Source organism: Physeter macrocephalus, chromosome 1 (genome assembly GCF_002837175.3).
Source record: "Physeter macrocephalus isolate SW-GA chromosome 1, ASM283717v5, whole genome shotgun sequence".
NCBI classification, from domain to species: Eukaryota; Metazoa; Chordata; class Mammalia; order Artiodactyla; family Physeteridae; genus Physeter; species Physeter macrocephalus.
In genome coordinates, this window is record NC_041214.2 from 88,589,816 (window position 1) to 88,605,339 (window position 15,524).

The 15,524-nt window shown below is 56.6% G+C and overlaps 1 protein-coding gene across 9 annotated transcripts in view; it reads left to right on the forward strand.

Annotated features, from left to right (window-relative positions):
- Positions 1-15,518, forward strand: part of TNK2 (tyrosine kinase non receptor 2) — a 28,663-nt gene extending 13,145 nt beyond the window's left edge. Inside the window, exons 1-9 of one of the 9 annotated variants that reach the window (XM_055084755.1) lie at positions 376-1,449; positions 1,570-1,634; positions 2,034-2,244; positions 5,880-6,050; positions 9,455-9,635; positions 10,672-10,742; positions 12,650-12,871; positions 14,436-14,588; positions 15,089-15,518. In XM_055084755.1, coding sequence (XP_054940730.1) covers positions 5,973-6,050; positions 9,455-9,635; positions 10,672-10,742; positions 12,650-12,871; positions 14,436-14,588; positions 15,089-15,370 — 987 coding nt within the window. In that variant the 5' untranslated portion in view covers positions 376-1,449; positions 1,570-1,634; positions 2,034-2,244; positions 5,880-5,972 and the 3' untranslated portion in view covers positions 15,371-15,518. Of the gene's footprint in view, positions 1-375; positions 1,450-1,569; positions 1,635-2,033; positions 2,245-2,737; positions 2,788-5,640; positions 6,051-9,275; positions 9,376-9,451; positions 9,636-9,699; positions 9,858-10,671; positions 10,743-12,649; positions 12,872-14,435; positions 14,589-15,088 lie in introns of those variants that run through there. The other 8 variants (XM_028492802.2, XM_055084757.1, XM_055084750.1 and 5 more) reach the window with 8 other exon arrangements.
- Positions 15,519-15,524: the final 6 nt, after the last annotated feature.

Genomic DNA, 15,524 nt, shown 5'->3' on the forward strand with positions numbered 1-15,524 from the left:
CGGCATGCGGGATCCCCCCAGACCGGGGCGCGAACCCGGTTCCCCTGCATTGGCAGGCGGACGCGCAACCACTGCGCCACCAGGGAAGCCCAACCACTCGTGTTTTCAAACGTACTTTAACAAGATAACATGGGAAGCAATGGCAAAAAGAACCGTTTGGGGATAGGAAATGGGAATTTACAAAGGAGATGACGTTTTATTTGGTCCTTGAGGGATGTGTAGGAATTCATCATGAAGAGAAAAGAGTATCACAAAGAATAGCTCAAAGACATTAAAATTAAAGAAGATGGTATGTCTAGGGAAGGGCAAGTATTTGACTTGGTTGGAATTTGGAGACGTTTGAAGGAAATGATAAGAGGTGGAGGTGGACAAATAGGCAAGGGGTGGATCCTGGAAGGGCCTTGTATTTGGTTCAGTGACGAATTACAGAAGGATGTAAGCAGGAGAGGAACTTCGGATCTGTGTTCAGATGACAGTATAACAATAGGGAGCTATGTGCCAGATGCTGTGCTAAGTGTGCCATTCATGATCTCATTGAGTTTGCACTTTATGAAGGACGTACTGTTTATTCCCATTTGCAGATAAGGAAATTGAGGCTTAGAGGTTAAGGCATTTGCCCAGAAGTCGTCTGACTAGAGAGTGATACAGCCAAGATTTCAGCCCAGGTCTGTCTGACTCTTGTCCCAAAGGTATTGATGGGAGGAGTAATGAGGAGACAGAAACAACAAGATTTTGTGGCCTGCCCAGTGGGGAAAGAAGGGAGTTATGGTTGGGGAGTCAGGGGTGAGGTGTCTAGCCCAGGTGGCTGGTGTTGGCTTGTGATGTTTTCAGTCAGGATATAAGAGCACACATAAGCTAGGATTAAAGCGGGGGTTGATGAGCTCAATTTGGACATGTAGAATTTATGGTACCTTTGCATCCTCCTGGTGGAGCTGGCTGTAAATGTCTAGAAGCATGGGTGTAGAGCTTCTAGAGCTCAGGAATGGAGACAGACAGCACATGGTGCTAATTGGAGCCCTGGGAAGAGAGGAGGTGACCCCCAGGGAGGGAAGAGAAGGAAGGGCGAGTTCCAAAGTCTTAGGAAATATCCACAGTTAAGGAGAAGGGTGAAGAGCCCTCAGGGTTAGACTCAGGGCCTGTGGGCTCAGCACTGTTGGCCAATACGCCTCAGCCTTGACTGTCCTCAGGGCCTCAGCTGCCAAGCTCCCCTGGAAGGGAGTGGGCCACTGTGGCCTGGAGATGGAGAGGGTGTGGACAGCCATGGTATGTGTCTGAATCACCCCCTTCTCTCCCTTGGCCCGTGGCCAGCCTCCTCCTCAGACCAGTGTGATTTCAGACCTGGGATGACCTGAAGGTGTGGGGTTACCTGGTACAGTTCCCTCTGGGATGAAGTCCCAAGGGGAACCAGCCTGGCCTTGGTCCAGAAGCTTGGGCGCTGCACACAGAGGGGTGAGTTGAGGTTGACTGGGCTTGGTGGGGCTGGCATGTGTAGGCAAGATAATCCTCTGGTTGGGAGAGGAGCCATAAGCCCCCCTCCTTCTCCTCCCCAATATGTTGTTTTCCCTCCAGGGCCTGGAGAAGAGGGAGGGCAGAGATGGGAGAGAGCTGGCCTGGCATATATTCCTGAGAATACGGTAGGTTGTTTTGGAAAAAATCTTTTTGGCCGGAAATTACATGTCACGTCTGCTCCTCAGTGTGGATTTGTAACTTGACTGATGCTGTTGGAGAGCCTGGGGGAGGGGAGTGGACAGCAGAGGCAGGCTAGTTCCTGGGCCACTACTGGCTCCCTTTAGAGATAAGGGGGCAAGTTGTAGACCAGAGGGTGTACATGTGTGGTGGATTCCCCAAATCCTAGAGGCAGTTTGGATCTTGTGGGTATCTTGTAATAGGATGGCATTCGGAGGCAGGGGCCTTGTGGAGGGAGGAGGTAGGGAGAAAGCAGGAGGGGGGAATGGTTTAGATCAGACCCTTTATCCAACCAGGAGAAGAAGGGATCTGTGGGCCTGGCATTTTCAGCCTCTCTTTCTTGACAGCCTCCTGAGTGTTCCTGCAGCTGCTCCCAAAACCAGTTTCTGCCATAGCTGCAGTAAGATGCAGAGGAGCTTCTGCCTAGAATAAACACCCTGCCTGGCAGGGTCATCCCCTTTGCCAACGTGCTTCTGCTGGAGAAGGAGCTTTTGAAGAGAGCGAGCCTTATGGGAACTCACCTAGTGCCCACCCGGGGTCTCCTTCCTCAGTCTTGAGGTGGAGTGTGTGTGGGGGGGAGCGGGGGGAGTAGAGGTGCCTCAGCATTTCCCTCCTCCTCTGCCCCAAACCCCCAAGGGGTGAGGGTGCCCTGAGCTCAGCCCTAAATACCTGGTACTGAGGCATCAGTGGATGCTTCAGATGCCATTGGAATGAGAGGGTGTGCGTGTGGCCCCTTGGGGCCTCTGCAGTGGGACTTCCTCCACTAGCAATGTCCTCATCCTGGCACTGGGTGACAGCCTTGCGTGGACACGTGTTGGAGCAGCTCCTGCGGGAGGGAGTGTGGGTACTCGCACTCTTCTGAGCCCAGAGAGGTCAGCCACAGTGCTCTGCCCAGCCCCGAGCTCCCGCAGTCTTGGAGGCGGGGCGGGTGGAGGTGCAGGCGGGGAGAAGTCCAGGCCGGTGAGAAGAGGCGGAGGGCTGAGGTCTTCCTCCCAGTGCGGATGCGGGGGGCGTGGCTTTCACTGCGGAGAGGAGTGGGCTGGGCAGGTTCCCCGGGCCTGAGTGGAGTGCGGAACGGCAGCGCACCAAGGAGCCTGGCAGGTGGGCGCATGCTTGGAGCCAGGTGGAAGCTGGGCTGGTGGAAGGAGAGGGGTCTAGAGGGAGGGGTCTCAGGTCGCGTTAGGATGGGGGCTTCTCTTCTGTGAGCTTCTTGGATGAACCTCCCCGCCCTTGTCATGGAGTATGGGGGCCCTTGAGTCCCCAGGACCTGATCGGTGGCTGTGGATCTCTGGGGTCCTGGAGGCGGCCAGGGGCCGAGGGGAGCGGTGGCTTCGTGGTCATTGAAGGTGCAGCCCCTCACTTGGCTCTCTGGGGGCCAGCCTGCGCTGCGGAGAGGCGGCTCCTTGGAATGGAGGCTGTGCACGGAATTGGGGGAGGGGCAGCCGCAGGCCCAGCGGGAGAGACCGCTACCACCAGGCTGTGGTCCCTCGCTCAGGCTGCAGGTGGCAGATGTGGGGCTGTGGGGTGCGTGCGGGCCCGAGGACTGGGCCTTCCCGTGGCTGAGGTGCTTTAGCGGCCCCTGCTCTCTTTCTGGAGGATGCTCGAGGCCCGGCTCCTCAGGACGCAGGGCAGTGACGCTGCCGGTGCGCTGGAGGGGCGGGGACTGTGGGAGGGCTCTGCTCCCCTCCCGGGCCCTAAAGCCCGGAGTTTGGGTTCCAAGGGTGAGAGATTTGCATATCTGCGCCTAACTGGGGCCGAGGAGGGACAGCAGGTAATAGGGGAAACCTGGGGGATAGCCAGGTAGCCGGGCCCTTAGACCGCATCGTCTGCTGGTGAGCTGAGGGGAGCCTCTCGGGAGTGAGGGGAATCTGTGATCCTGGCCCCAGGACATATCCTGGGGGCTGGGATGCTGGGTAAAGAAGGGTGATGTGTTTGTGTGTGGAATGGGGCGGGGCGAGTCAGTGGTGGTGAATTCCTGTTGCTGACATCTGCTTCAGTATCTCTGAGTCCTTGGGACCCAATTAAGCTGCCCTTTGGGCTTGCTTCAGCGCTGCAGGGGAGCCCCGAAAGCACTACCAGGATGTGGGTTTAGTCCTTTATGGACACTGAGTCACTGTGCCCTGGACATTCCCTCTTACTGGCTTTATGAATCTGCGTATTAAGCCAAATGTCCCTGTTTGCTTTGGAAAACATGGTCATGGTATTTATGGGTCGGCTTCCCTTCCCCTTGGAGATCAAGCACTTTCTCTCTTGACCAGTAGAGGGCAGTCACTGACAGGACGAAGCGGGGTGGGGGTGGTGGTGCAGAAAGGTGGCTGTTTTCCGGGGTTGGGAGAAGAGGTCCAGGAGCTGGCCTGACCTCTGACCCCTGACCGTGCTTTGCTTTTCTCCACAGCCTCCCACAGCTGGATTGCTGAGCAAGCTACTGAGGCTTGTTCTTACCTGATGTGCAAGGGAACAGGCAGGCATGGGGTTCTGGTGGATTTGGGGCATATCTTTCAGGGGTGGCTATAATTTTCAGCCTGGCCATTCCAATGCAGCAGTCCCCCAACTTGCGGTAGAGGGAATAATCCTGCTTAAATTGTCCCCTGAAGTCAGGTCCCTGGATCTTCTTCAGAATGGTGCTTTGTGGGAAATAAGCAATAGGCTTCTCTGTGCTGTGGGCATTGTGAGCCAGCGTTTGCGGGAAGGTCAGCTCCAGTGTGACCTTGACCCGACCTCATCTTGTCCATTAGCTCTGATTCCATTCTCAGACTGGTGATTCACTGGCACCGAAGGGAGGCTGCACCTGGCTGGCCTCACAAGCTTTGGGTGGTGGTGGATGACAGGGGGATGGGAAAGAGGACTGATTGCTGGGGGTGTCCCATTTCCCCCCTCTCTGAGTCAGATCTGGAAACGGCTGTCCTTGCAGGCACCTCCCTGCCAGGGAGGTCAAGCACTGAGAGAGAGGCCCTGGAAAGAGCCTGGGATGCTGACTCCCCAAAACTCAACCCCAGCTGCCTACTCCACCAGCCAGCTGGGACTCCCAGAGCTGGTGGCCAGCTGGATAGGGACAAGAGAGCAGTGTGCAAGAAACAGGGGCTCCCTGGGCATGGCTGGGAGGGGGGTGCTGAGGGAGCCTGAGAGGACTTCCTGCAGCTGTCAGGTGTGTCTGGGGGCTGTAGCGAGGGGGGTGTAAGAGCAGCTGGCGCCCTTGAGGAGGGCCGGAGGGATCACTTGTCAGCTCTAGGAATGTGTGGGTTCCACGGGGGCTTCACGGGGTGACTGCAGTTCCCTCTAGCTGGGGCCGTTGTCTGTGTGTGTAGGTGCTATTCAGGAGACATCCTATAGCCCGGAATCCTCTAGCTTTGGCTGGGGGCATCGCAGGGTTTAGGGGCATATTTGTGTGTTTTGAGGGGGCTTTGGATCTTGGCCAGCTGGACTGGGAGATTCTTCCCCCCACCCCGGCTCTTGGCTGGACTGCCCCGCTCTGGCAGGCTGCCGGACTCCTATTTCCGTCGGGCACCAGGGTAACAGGGCCACATTAGGGCCTGAGCCAGGAGACGCCCAGCCAAGGCTGGGACTGGGAGATGGGGGAGGGTCTCCGAAGGGTCTGCCTGCAAGGTCCAGGAACGACTCTCTGGTGTCCAAGCCCCCAACTCAGGCTGTGCACTAAGCCCTCATAGCCCCAGACAAGCACGTACGGGGGCCTCTTTGTATATTGCTGCCTGATTGACCTAGCCCCCACCCTGAAATCCCAGGGGTTGTCTGCAACTCTGGGGGCTGGGGTGGAAGCCAGAGACAGGGGCCTTGTGTGCGGGGAGGAGGTGGGGGCAGCGCGGGTGGCTGGGAGGAAGAGTCCCCCCCATTCCCGCCGCCCTCTTGGCAGTGATTCAGAAAGGTCCTTTTTCAGCCAGTGTCAGAGCTGCTCAGCTGCGGAGGGAGGGGGGAGGGAGGCAGGCTGGCGGGGGAGCCAGGGAGTAGGGCTGGAGCTGTGACCACTGCGCTGGAGAGAAGACAGAGAAACAGGACTGAGGACCCAGGCTGCAGTCAACCGAGAGAAGAACTCTCTCCTGCCAGGGTAGCCAGCTGTGGAAACAGCTGTAGAGCAGAGAAAAGGGGACCACCCTATTCTTCTGCTCCATTTCCCACCCCTGTTGTGGGATTCGGGGGGCCTCTGGGGCAGACCTCTGGCCAACTTCCCTTCTGGGCAGAACCTGAAATTCAGGAGCTGAGACCACTGCCCACCGCTCCCCTCCTCGGGCCAGAGCCCCGGTGACCTGGTCAGGGGGTCCAGCTCCGTGGAGATGCCAGCAGCTCGTCGGTTCCCTGGCCTAGAGCTCTCCTTCCCTCTTCTGGCCAGACTCCGGCGGAGACTCTACACAGTGAGTGGGGGGGTTGTGGGCGGGAGCTGGACGGACTGGGATTGAACCGGCTCCTCAGAGGCAGCCCTGCGCTGAGGGCCAGAGAGCAGTACCGGGCGGCTTGATGGGTTCAGGGCCTCCCTGCTCCAGCGGCCGCATTCTTGGTGGCGAGTGTGTCAGGAGAGCGTGTGTGGGAAGTGTGCGTGCCGGCCATGAGAGCCACACGTGTCAGACACAGGTGCGTGGATGGGGCTGTGCTGGGGGCAGCCGCAGCAGTGCTCTGTGCTTCACCGACAAAGACACGGGCTAGAGAGGGAGGGAGGGGAGGGAGGGGACATGTCCAGGGTCACCCTGGGCAGGGTGGTGGAGACCGGACAGGGACCCTGGCTGCTTTCTTCTCACCCAGATCCCAGTGTTCTCTCTCGTCTTCCCACACACACCCTGCCCCACGCAGAGCAGCCCTGTTCCTGGAGTTGGGGAGCAGGGAGAGGAGGACCCAGCCGAGCAGGGAGATTTGTTAGCTGGTGTTTCAGGGATAAAGGAACAGGGCAGACTGTGCTTTCTAAGCAGCTTCCTCAGGGGAGTGGCCTCTGGGTCTCTCCCAGCCCGGACCACACAGGGCAGGGCTTGGAGCTGTTCTCAGGAGTGGCTGCCTCCTACCCCCAGGAGGGTAGGAATGAGCAGCCTGGAGCCCTGGGATTCCTCGACTGGGGAGGAAGCAGTGGGGCTCTTCAGACCACTTACCCTGGTGGCCAGCCTCTTCTTGGGCTGAGCCGTGCAGGGGGTGGGATCGTTTTGCTCCAGGGGTGGAATAGTGATGGTGGAAGTGCTGGCTGGCCTCTCCTGGTCACGCCACAGAGAGACGCTGCCTAGGTTGGTGATTTTCACAGGGCACCTTTGGGGCTTTCTTCTGGAAAGCAGTGGTGCCCTGCCCTCTTAAGTCCACACCCCCTTGTTTGTAACAGATGGCTTTGTTGTGGATAAGTGAGTTAATACAGCTAAGTGCTCAGAACTGTGCCCAGCATGTAGTTAACTGTAGTTGAAGTGTTAGAGTTTTTATTTTTCTTAACTAAAATTAAAAGAAATACAACCTGTTTACTCTGTGGGTGTGATCAGTCAACTTAATGCCTCCTGTAATATAAAGGAGAACCAAAAGGAAATCATTTGTAGCATTTCGTGTATTCTAATATGTCAGTACAATCTGACATTACCAAGCAGTCAGATGCTAAGACCTCAGGTAGAACCAGCACGGCAGCGTCTACACAAGTGCTGACTGAGAGGAGAGTTTTGAAATAGTAGGGTGGGCTGCCTTCAGTGATATTTTTCTGAATGGTGGACAACTTCTGCTAAGTTCCAAACAAAGCAAAAGGCCAGTTTTCCCTCAGTTTACACAGTAGCTCCATTCCAGGAAAATTCAGTCTGTATTAACACTGTAAAAATACTTTCTTGTTCATATGTAAAATGGGATTTGATTTATAATCAGATGATTATAAACAAATTTCTCACCTGCATGAATTAAGTTGTATGGGATTTGGGACAGTGTGTGAGTCCCCCAGCCACCCACTCAGTGCTACTAATGGTCCCCCAACACTGTGACAACCAAAAATGCCCCCTAGGGGGCTGTATGGCCCTCATGAGAACCATCTGGGTGAAGGGTTAGGGCTTAAAGTTTGGAAACCCCCTTCTGGCCCAGCCACTTTGGTAGAGGAGCCAGGGTTTGAACTGAGGGCTTCTCTTTCCCAGTGGTGGCTCTTTGTACTGCCCTGAGCTTCCTGGAAGAGTCTGAGCTCCTGGCACTGGGTTGGCAGCACTGCTGGGAACTGAGGGAGCAGGAGGCTCACGATGGGCCCAGGCTGTGAGCACCTGCTCTCTTAGTGCGACCTGTGATGGAAGCTGGGGGACAAGGCCACCTCCAAGTCGGGAGGAGGGGGTCTTGGGGCAGCTGGCCTTTTCCCTCATCCCTGTCTTCTCCAGTGGGGATTGAACACGGGTCAGGGGCTGGCCAAGCCCTCAGCTCTGACGGGTCTTACTCGGACAAGGATGGGTTTAGTGTCAGGCTGCCTAGCTTTGAGGGTGCCACTGGCTTCTTTCTCTGGGCCCCTGAGGGTGTAACAGGTCTGGTGGCCCCTTGGCTGATTGAGGCCTGCATGTAGTTTTCTTTGGCCAGCATAGCATACACATGTGCTTGTGTGTGTGTATTTCAAACTTGAATTAGTTGACATGGTTCAAAAGTCAGGAGAAAGATCTAATGTCAAGTGTAAACAAGGAACAGAATGGTGTGGGTAATGGGTGAGTATTCGTGTGGGGAAAAACAAGTCTGGAAGAACGCGTAATGGCAGCCGACTTTGGGGATGGGGCTGAGGTGGCTGTGCGGCAAGAGAGCGATGAGACTTTACGGCTCTCGTGTGCCTTTTGAATATCTTACATGTGCGTATAGTACCTTTTCAAAAAAAAATTTTAGGGGCTTCCCTGGAGGCACAGTGGTTGAGAGTCTGCCTGCCGATGCAGGGGACGCGGGTTCGTGCCCCGGTCTGGGAGGATCCCACATGCCGCTGAGCGGCTGGGCCCGTGAGCCGTGGCCGCTGAGCCTGCGCGTCCGGAGCCTGTGCTCCGCAACGGGAGAGGCCACAGCGGTGAGAGGCCCGCGTACAGAAAAGAAAAAAAAAAAAAAATTTTAATAGCGAGATTTTACACGTTGGTTCAGATTTCTGGTATTTCTTGAAAAAGTTGAAAGCTTTGACCACACTGGGCCAGAGTCTGTTGTGACAGCCGTTGACAGCAGTCTGAAAGCCCACCCCAGCCTCTGCCCCTCCTTCCCTCTGAACCTTCTGTGGTCCTGGAGGTGTTTGTGTGGTGGCCTGTGGAGGGGTCTTTGGACCTGGGGGGAGGCTCCTGTGATGTCAGGCATTGAGAGGAAAGTAGCTAGAGCTCCTCTAGTCCCTGTGGGGTCCATCAGGTCTGGGGAGCTCGTGGATGGGTCTCAAGGGACAGTGCACCCCCAAAAGTTTTGTAATTAAAACATTATGAATAAGGATGCATATATTTTCCTGGAGACACACTCGATAGTTTTCATCAGATTCTCAAAGGCCTTGTGACAACAGGAGCGTTTAAGAGCCAGTGGGGAACCGGAGAACAGAGTTTGATCTCAGGTCACTCGGCCGTGGATGGCAGATTTGGGGAGTAAGACCCTAACTCCAGGGCCTGGGCTGTGTCCCTACTGCTCTGATTCTACCCTTGTTGCCACAGGAGGAGGAGAGGACAGGTGGCTACAGGCTCTTCTGCACAGCTGTTTTGGGGAGCAAGAAGGTGGTTTGAGTCCTTCCCCACAGCACGTAGTAGGATGTGGGTGAGCCCAAGGCAGAGGCAGGGTCCCCTCTTACCCCCCTGCATCCCGTGGTCCCTGAGCCATTCTTCTCTCCCCGCAGAGGCTGGGGAGCGGCAGCATGCAGCCGGAGGAGGGCACAGGCTGGCTGCTGGAGCTGCTGTCCGAGGTGCAGCTGCAGCAGTATTTCCTGCGGCTCCGTGACGACCTCAACGTTACCCGCCTGTCCCACTTTGAGTATGTCAAGAATGAGGACCTGGAGAAGATTGGCATGGGCCGGCCTGGTAGGTGGGGGCATTGGCCTCGCCTGTCGTCGCCCCACTGACCATTTACCTCCTCTGTCCTCAGGATCGCCAACCGCATGGAAGAGCCCTCCCCCCTTTATTCCGTGGGGTGGCAGAGCTGAGAACTCTCACTGCCTGTCCAAGAGCCCCCGCGGTGGGGCAGAGGGGCATCAGTAGATGCTGCACACAGTGAGTGCATGAGAACAGTTTGCAGCTGTGAAGGTGAATTGGAGTTTGAGGAATCTTACTTAAATTTCTGGCTACTCAGGATTAACTACACACTCTGTTTTGTTTGTGCAGACATTTCTAGGGTGTATTTCTTCCATCTTCTCCTCTTTTATAAATGTAGAATTGAGTCTGTTCTGAACACCAGGGGGGTTAGTGTCCAGAGGTCTGTGGAGAAGGGAAGATAAAATCCTTCAGATGATGGTTTGCTGCTTTTCTCCCCATCTCTCCCTTTCTCTGTCTCTCCTACAAAGATCTGTTCTATAAGTTGAACTCATTTTTTTTTCTTCTGTGTTTATCCTGAAAGTAGTGGCTATAGCTTCTAGAAGTCACCGTGTTCCTTGTAGAACATTAGAAACTTTTGAGTGCATTCAGCCTAAAATAGCTAAATAAGGAATAATATGCTAATTTAGACACTGACTTACGCTGCTTTTAGTCTAGAGAGTTGATACCTGATTCCAGTAACATAATAAAATTTTATGGGAGAAAAACTCAAAATTTGGGAAATTCTGTCCGTTACCTTGATTTATTTATTTTTTCTTGAGAGTTGGCATAAGAGCACTACTGTTCAATTTTGGTGGTTAAATACCTCCATCCAGTTCGAGAAGAATTGCCTAGAAGCGGAATGCAGTGACCATCTGGTTAATGGCAGCCCCTGGTTGGTGGGGATGGCTTGTTTCCTTGGTGTCATCGTGCTGGGCAATGTCTAGTGGTGGACTACCCCCAGGGTGACCGAGGAAGCCTGCAATGGGTAGCAGCCTCTTGGGAGTGTGAGCGCCTTAACAGCAAGGGTTCCCCTTCCTCCCCGCAGGCCAGCGGCGGCTGTGGGAGGCTGTGAAGAGGAGAAAGACCGTGTGCAAACGCAAGTCCTGGATGAGCAAGGTGGGTGGACAGGGAAGGACGTGGGAGGGGTAGCTCCCTGGGGGCCTCCTCTGGTGTCATCCCGAGAGCCTTCCCCCACTCCCCGCAGTATAATCTCGCACTTTGTACAGACCTCCCTCCTCCGGGGTCTTATCGGGCAGGGTACTTGTAGAGCTGCCTGGCTAAGCGTCTGTCTCTGCTGGAGACGGCACTGAGTGGCCTGTGTGCAGCCTTGGCTTCACGTCCCCTCCCGCCGGGCAGTGGTGCCGGGCATGCAACAGGCGCTTGTTGACGAGTGCGCTGTAACTTGAGCCCTCGCTTTGCCTGAGTGTTGGGGCCCGCTGTCCAGAGTGGGGCGGTGGGACCGTCTGGACCCAGGACGTCTTTGCTTCCCTCGTCCCACACCTCCCTAGTCTGTGGAGGGTTCCTCTGGTCACCCGGCCCCACTGACAGCTTCCTTCCCCAAGGCCCGCCCCCACCCCCGTTGCCCGAATTTGGGTCTCTGGAGTGGTGAGTCCCAGGTCTGACTCAGGGGAACTTTGCCCATTGTCTGGAAGACAATGTGAGAGGAAGTGAACCAGCCGGGCCTTCCCCCCACTTCTGGCCTCAGGGCTGGGGAGAGGGGCGGGCAGCGCAGAACAGTTGGACCTGGGATTGGGCCACAGAGATTTCCTGGCTGTGATCTGGCAAGGGGCTGTCTCTTGGGATCCTGTGGCCTTTTCTGGGGACACTGTCCTGGTCCCTTGCCCAGGTTTTAGGGGAGGATGGGTGTGTTGGGGCGGGCGAAGGCAGGAGGGAAGAGCCACGCGGTATGCAGGATTCAGGGGGTCTTGGATCTACCACCGACTCACAGGAGGTCCCCGGGCCAGTCGGTTGACGGCTCCAGACTTGAGGCATGTGGCCAGTAAGACAGTGCAAGTCGCACTTGCCCAGCTCACCTCACGGGGCCTTGGCGAGGGTCCCTTGAGAAAAAGGCTCTGAAGGACCTTGTCAGCTGAACACTGCTTGCAAATGGAAGGGATTCCAGTTGCTGGGAGGAAGGACAGAGCAGCGGCCAGAAGAGGCCCTCAGACTGGAGACCCCTTCACCCCATACAGACAAGGCTCTGCCGACCTTGGGGACAGGGACCAACTGGGCAGAGGGTGCCGCCTGAAGCCGAGGCTTTGCATGCCCTGGTAGGGTGACCAAGTCAAACTGACAGGGCTGCTCTGACCCTCAGGGCTTCCCTCCTGTCATACCCTGATGTTTGGCCCCTTCCCTCTCCAGCCCAGGCTGCAGAGTCCTCTCCAGCCTTCATTCTTTCTGAGCCCTCAGCTCTAGGCCTCCCACCAGAAGCCCAGCTGTCTTCCCAGGCCCTTCCCCAGCAAGGCCTTGCTTCATCTGCACCCCCATACACACTCACGGTCCAACCTCAGGCTCAAATTATCCTCTCCCTGGGCAGGATGAAGAGCAGCCGACTCCCTGGGGAGGGTGGAGACAGACAGCGCCAAATGGGCAACCCAGAGACGGGGCCAGGGCTAAAAATGGACAGGAGGTGTTTGTGAGGGCCCCTCGGGCTCCTGCCCATCTGCTCGGGCGAGGGGCTGAAGTCTGTGCTGGGTAGGGGTACAGAGCAGGAAGTGGGGCAGAGGTGGTGCCGGGCTTTGGGCTATCCCTGACCCCACAGCTGGATGTGGGACTGCAGCCGCCGCAGGCTACATGCCTGGCAGCCCATTTCTGGCACGTAGCCCGAGGCCACACCTAGGCCGTGGGTTCCCGTTTGGAGGTGTGGTCAGGGGGGGGTGTGGGCCTCCAGCCAGGCCACCCCCCAGAAGTTTGGTAAAGCCACGACCTGTCTGGCGGCCTCGCCAAGGACCCAGTGGGGCAGGACTGAATGACTGGCTCTGGGGCCTCAGGGTTCCATCTGGCCCCTGGCTGCCTTCAAACAGGTGTTCAGTGGAAAGCGGCTGGAGGCTGAGTTCCCCCCTCATCACTCTCAGAGCACCTTCCGGAAGACCTCACCCACCCCCGGAGGCCCAGCAGCGGAGGGGTCCCTGCAGAGCCTCACCTGCCTCATTGGGGAGAAGGACCTGCATCTCTTTGAGAAGCTGGGAGATGGCTCCTTTGGCGTGGTGCGCAGGGGCGAGTGGGACGCCCCCTCGGGGAAGACGGTGAGCTCTCTGGGTCCTGCGGGGCGTGGCAGGCCCTGCTCTGCCCTCTAAGGCGGATCTGTCCCCTCTGCTGGGATGTGAAGGGGGCTGGGGACAGGTCCAAGGTGGCTCACCCTGGAGTCCATGCTCAGGGTTAACAAGACACATGTTCCTTTTTTCAATTATAAAACTAATTATCATAAAAGTTTGGAGACTTAAAAATAAGAAAAAAGAAAAAAAGCCTGTAATCCCACCACTCAGAGGAAGCAGAGTTAGCATTTACACCTTTTTTCCCCTTCAGATATTTTGTTGAATATCTTTAAGATACAAATTTTAGATACAACTTTTTTTTTTTTTTTTTTTTTTTTTTGCGGTACACGGGCCTCTCACTGTTGTGGCCTCTCCCATTGCGGGGCACGGGCCCCGGACGCGCAGGCTCAGCGGCCATGGCGCACGGGCCCAGCCGCCCCGCGGCATGTGGGATCCACCCAGACCGGGGCGCAAACCCGGTTCCCCTGCATCGGCAGGCGGACGCGCAACCACTGCGCCACCAGGGAAGCCCGCCCATAATTGCTTTTTAATCAGACACATTTTGTTAAATTCGAAATGTCAGCAAGCAGAATCAAAGGCCCGTAGTTATATGCTTTTCAGAATAAAGTGTTGCTATTGCCTATAGTTTTGCACATTCTGATAAAAAGCGGGCACGAACCCGTGTCCCCTGCATCGGCAGGCAGACTCTCAACCGCTGCGCCACCAGGGAAGCCCTAGATACAACTTTTTAATGCTTGCCCTCTCATCTTAGTATTATATTTAAAAATTTTTCACCGGAGGGAAAGATAGTGTGTGTGCAGTAAAGCATACAGTTCTTGAGTGTACGGCTCAGTGACTTTTCACATATGCATGGGCCCGTGTGACCACTGCCCAGATTGTGATGTAGAACAGGGGTCCCCAACCCCTGGGCCGTGGACCAGGACCGGTCCGCGGCCTGTTAGGAACCGGGCCACACAGCAGGAGGTGAGTGGGGGGCGAGTGAGCGAGCTTCATCTGCCGCTCCCCATCATTCGCATTAGCGCCTGAACCCTCAAATCCAGTGCCCCCCCCATCCCAGTCTGGAAAAACCGTCTTCCACGAACCCGTCCCTGGGGCCAAAATGGTTGGGGACCACTGGTGTAGAACATCTCTATCACCCGAGAAGGCTCCATCATGCCTCTTGCACTGAGTATCACCTCCCTTCAGGGGAAGCCACTCTTCTGATTTCTGTCACCACAGATAAGTTTTATGGCATTATATTTAAAGCATTTTCCTTCTGCACCAAAAACATTTTTTATCATAACATTTTAATATTCCGTCATTGTACCGGTCATCTCTTACCTTGCGGTTGCCACTTAACCTGGGCACTCCCGCAGGAAGGGGAGGCCCGGCTCATGGCTGTTGGGGTCAGCTGCCCTCCCCCTGCCAGGCCGCAGGCACCTGGGACACGCTCACCCGCCCGATGAGCAGGTCTGAGGCTGGAGCCGGGGAGCAGGCTGGCCCGGAGTGTGGAGGCTGGGGCCTGTTCTGACTCTGCAGTCCCCACTCTGGCCAGGTGAGTGTGGCTGTGAAGTGCCTGAAGCCTGATGTGCTGAGCCAGCCAGAGGCCATGGACGACTTCATCCGGGAGGTCAATGCCATGCACTCGCTTGACCACCGAAACCTTATTCGCCTCTACGGCGTGGTGCTCACGCCGCCCATGAAGATGGTGAGTACCGTGGGCAGAAGGCGGATGGCGGCAGGAGGGCCCTGTGCCCTCACCTCCTGCCTGTGCTGTGGCTACTCCCTCCATCCTGACGAAGGTCAGAGGTCCTCCAGGTCCTGCTTTGGTCCCCCACCTGATGTGGCACAGGGGCTCACAGGCCTACCCCGGTACTGACTGACCCCAGTGTCCGCTGGAGCTCACTTGCATCTCTCTGGATTTGGCTTGTGTTCACCGGCAGAGGGTTGCACCCACTGGAGGGGCCGGTCCCAGAGTTTAGTTTTTGGCATTGCTAATCTGAGCCTCTTTGGGTTGCTCTTCTGGGCCTCGGTTTCCCATGTTCCCTAGAGGGGAGAGGCTTGGGAAGCCGTAGGACTCCTAGAGGTCCCTGGAGGACAGGCCAGGAAGGAGCATGGAGCATGGCTCTGGCAGGCCTTGAGGGGAGGAGCTGAGGGAGGGGCAGGGCTCAGCCATGCTTATTCCTCCCTCCTCCTCTGTGGCCTCAGGTGACAGAACTGGCACCTCTGGGATCGTTGTTGGACCGGCTGCGCAAGCACCAGGGCCACTTCCTCCTGGGTACCCTGAGCCGCTACGCTGTGCAGGTGGCTGAGGGCATGGGCTACCTGGAGTCCAAGCGCTTTATTCACCGTGACCTGGCCGCCCGCAATCTGCTGTTGGCCACCCGTGACCTGGTCAAGATCGGGGACTTTGGGCTGATGCGAGCACTGCCCCAGAATGACGACCACTACGTCATGCAGGAGCATCGCAAGGTGCCCTTTGCCTGGTGAGGGGCAGGCGCTGCCGGCTCACGGGGCCTGGACCCCCTCCCGCCCCGCCCTGGTCCCTACACACCTAGGCCTCAGAGCTTCCAGGGCCTTCCATACACCCACCAGCCCTTGTTTCTTCTGGGCCCGGGGTGCCCTTGTTGTGTGCCCATCCATT